Below are 4135 nucleotides of genomic sequence, written 5' to 3'. Positions count from 1 at the left end.
TAATGGTGTAAAGTTGAGGCTTATTCGAAGGCGTGGTAGTGATGGAAGAGTTTATAATCTTCCGACAGCATCCGAAGTGGCAGCTTTGATTGTTGGAGATATAGACAGTGCTATGGGCGATAGGGATATCATTATTGAAACACAAGATAGAGTATTGCAGCGCATCGATATGAAGCATCCATTATATCTTGGCTTGCAGTATCCATTGTTATTTCCATACGGTGAAGACGGTTATCGTGATGATGTCCAAGGTACTGTATCCAGTGGTAGGAAAAATGCAAGAGCCATGATCAGCATGAAGGAATTTTTTTCGTTTAGACTTCAGATGCGATCTGGAGAATCAGAAATTCTACATCGATCAAGGAAACTTTTCCAACAATTTCTGGTTGATGCATACACTATGATTGAGTTTGAACGGCTTAATTTCATTCGATATAAACAGAGTCATCTGAGAGCTGAGTGGTACAAAAATATAAAACATTCATTAGATAGCGGTGAAGATGCAGCACTGAGCACTGGAAAACGTATCATTATACCTTCTTCATTCACAGGCGGACCTAGATATATGGCTTAAAATTGTAAAGATGATTTCGCAATTTGCCGTTGGGCTGGATATCCTCATCTTTTTATAACAATTACCTGCAATCCTAAGTGGCCAGAAATTACATGATTTGTTAGGGCCAGACAGCCGAACCCTGAAGATCGGCCTGATATTCTATGCAAAGTCTTTAAGTTTAAATTGGACCAGTTGCTACATGATTTAAAAAAGGAAAATATTCTTGGCAGAGTCATTGCATATAAGTATATTATAAACTTGATACTCTTTTTGTTAACTGGATTTTATACAAAAAAATTTACGTCATGCATTGAATCTTTCTATAACGTTGTTCTATTCTTATTATTACTTATGTTATATTCTTTGAATGTAACAAATGTTTGTACAATCGAATTCCAAAAGCGCGGACTACCTCATGCTCATATTCTTCTATTCTTGAACCCTTCAAGCAAAGCTGAAAGTGCTCTTGATATTGATAAATTGATTTCAGCGGAGATACCTGATAAGGAAACGAATCCTACGCTGTTTATGGCTGTCACGAGTTACATGATACATGGTCCATGTGGTCCTGAAAATTACAAATCTCCTTGCATGAAGGACGGACGGTGTTAAAAAAAATTTCCAAAAAACTTCTGCTCCCGTACTTTTATTGACGATGATGGATTTCCTCATTATAAGAGAAGAAATGATGGGAGAGTTGTGAACAAAAATGGTGATGAACTTGATAATCGTTATGTTGTGCCCTATAATGCACACCTTCTTTTAAAGTACCAGGCTCATATCAACGTTGAATATACTTGCCAGAGAAGTGTCATTAAATATCTTTTTAAATACATCCACAAAGGGAATGACAGAGTGACAGCTGCCATAAATCATTCGGACGATGAAATAAAAATGTTTTATGACTGCAGGTACTAAAAATAATCTCCATTGTGTTTTGCTTTCCTACAAAATTGGCACAATTTTTTTGAGAAATTATTAACTTAAATGTTCACCGATTTATTTATTTATGATAGGTATGTCTCCGCATGTGAAGCAGCTTAGAGAATATTTGGATTTGACATTTATTCGAGATATCCCCCTGTTCAGAGATTGCCATTTCACTTGCCTAATGAAAAGAACATTATTTTCAGTGATAATGATTCGTTGTATGATGTAAAGACAAGGGCGGAGTCTAGACTGTCAATTTTTGAGTCTTGGATGGATGCAAATAAAAAATATCCAGAGGTAGGCATCTAACTTATGGAGAGTACCCGACTGAATTTGTTTTCAAAGAAAAAACGCATGAATGGAATCCGAGAAAAAAGGATTTTCCATTGGAAGGATAAATCGTTTTTCTGCCAATAATGGAGAAGATTCATATCTTCGCACCTTGCTTACTTTTCAAAGAGGTTGCACCAGTTATGAAGATCTTAGAACGATCAATGGCGTGGTTTTTCCTACATTTAAGGATGCGTGCTATTCTTTAGGACTTCTGGATGATGACAATGAGTACATTGATGCAATTAAGGAGGCAAGTTCCTGGGGATCTGCTGCTTATCTTAGATGTCTGTTTGCTCTATTGTTATTTGCCAACTCAATGAACAAACCTGAAAAAGTTTGGGAAGAGTGTTGGAAAATTTTATCCGACGACGTTGTTTATCGGCATAGGAAAAGAATAGGACGTCAAGGTACGTGTTATAATAATATTTCATACAATTTTTTTTTGTTTAACCGAAATCAGCATATGCTGCCTTAGTACTTATTAGCTTTTTTTGCCCGTATTCAGCAAATGTTGCTTTAGTGCTTATTTTTTTTTATTTTTTTGCCCGCATTCAGCAAATGATGCTTTAGTACTTATTTCGCTCTCTTTTCTTTCTTTGATTACTTTATCTTTGTTAATTTTTTAATTTTTTTTCCTTTGAATTTTATGCTTTGTCAGATGCAATTCTTACAGAAGAGTCTATAAAAAACATAACTCTTGAAGAAATTGATGAGGTACTGCAGAGCAATGGGAAATGCCTCTCTGATTATCCGTCAATGCCACGCATCAATAGTGAAACTTTGTTTGATATGCAAAATCGATTAGTGTTGGATGAATTAATGTATGACAGATTTGTTTTGGAAGAGGAGCATAAAAGACTAATTAATTCCCTCACTGATGAGCAGAAAGCTGTTTATGATAAAATTATTTCAGCAATTACGGCAGGTAATGGAGGGTTATTTTTCCTATACGGGTTCGGTGGCACAGGAAAAACATTTATTTGGAATACTGTTTCAGCATCTATTAGATCAAAAGCTGGAATCGTACTTAATGTTAATTCTAGCGGAATTGCTTCCCTTCTGCTTCCTGGAGGACGAACAGCGCATTCTAGATTTCATATTCCTATTCAAATCAATGAAGATTCAACGTGTAATATAAGGCCGAAATCTACTATAGCTGAGTTGCTGTCAAAAACAAAGTTAATCATTTGGGATGAAGCTCCAATGGTAGATAGATTTTGCTTTGAGGCTCTGGATAGGACACTGAGAGATGTTCTTAGAATTTCTGATACAAGCTGTGTTGATATGCCATTTGGTGGAAAAGTTGTTGTTCTAGGAGGTGACTTTCGGCAAATATTACCTGTCATTCCTCATGGCAGCAGACAAGATATAGTTCATGCAACCATCAATTCTTCTCATCTATGGTCCCATTGTCATTTATTAACTTTGACCAAGAACATGCGTCTTAATTCTAGAAGTAGCGCTCACAATTTAGAGGAAATAAAAGAATTTTCTGAGTGGCTACTTAAAGTTGGGGATGGTAATCTTGGAGATGATGTTGATGAAGAATCTATTATAACAATTCCAGATGAATTGTTGATTAGAGAATCGGAAGATCCGCTGTCGGATATGGTTAATTTTGTTTATCTGAATCTCTTGGATAATATTTTGGATCAGACCTTCTTTAAAGAACGTGCTATTCTAACTCCTAAATTGTCCGATGTTGCTATGCTAAACGAGCACCTAATGTCTATGATTCCTAGTGAAGAAAGGACTTTTTTGAGTTCGGATAAAATTCTTAAGCAAGGTGGGACTTCCTCTGTTGAGGATGATGAAATCACCCTTGAGATCTTAAATACATTATCATGCTCAGGGATTCCTGATAATAAATTAATCTTGAAAGTTAAAGTTCCAGTAATGCTATTAAGAAATATTGATCAGTCGAGAGGTTTATGCAATGGCACGAGATTGCTTATTACAAAATTAGGGAATCATGTTGTTGAGGCAATTGTACTTACAGGAAGCAAATATAGGGGAAACTGTGTTAATCCCTAGAATGACGATGAGCCCATCGAGTCATACATTTCCTGTAAATTTCCAAAGAAGACAATTCCCCCTGATTGTATCGTTTGCCATGACTATCAACAAGAGTAAAGGACAATCACTTTCACATGTTGCAATTTATCTCCCTAAGCATGTCTTCACTCATGGGCAATTATATGTGGCACTGTCTAGAGTAAAGAGTAAGCATAGATTGAAGATATTGATACTTGATGAAAATGGCTGCGTTACGAATAGAACCCTTAATATAGTTTACAAGGAAGTATTTCAAAGACT

The 4135-nt window shown here is 36.0% G+C and overlaps 1 protein-coding gene across 1 annotated transcript; it reads left to right on the top strand.

Moving 5' to 3' along the window:
• The first annotated feature begins 1844 nt into the window (after positions 1-1844).
• Positions 1845-3853, top strand: LOC133293265 (uncharacterized). Its single transcript, XM_061491801.1, has 2 exons — positions 1845-2226; positions 2478-3853. Exons 1-2 carry the CDS (start codon positions 1845-1847, stop codon positions 3851-3853), a joined length of 1758 nt encoding a protein of 585 aa, XP_061347785.1.
• The last annotated feature ends 282 nt before the right edge of the window (positions 3854-4135 follow it).

This window comes from Gastrolobium bilobum, unplaced genomic scaffold (assembly GCF_033153095.1).
Source record: "Gastrolobium bilobum isolate Gb01-03AN ecotype WA unplaced genomic scaffold, APGP_CSIRO_Gbil_v1 utg48634, whole genome shotgun sequence".
Taxonomy (NCBI): Eukaryota; Viridiplantae; Streptophyta; class Magnoliopsida; order Fabales; family Fabaceae; genus Gastrolobium; species Gastrolobium bilobum.
The sequence above is the reverse complement of the archived record's forward strand: the minus strand, read 5'-3'. Positions and strand labels throughout refer to the sequence as shown.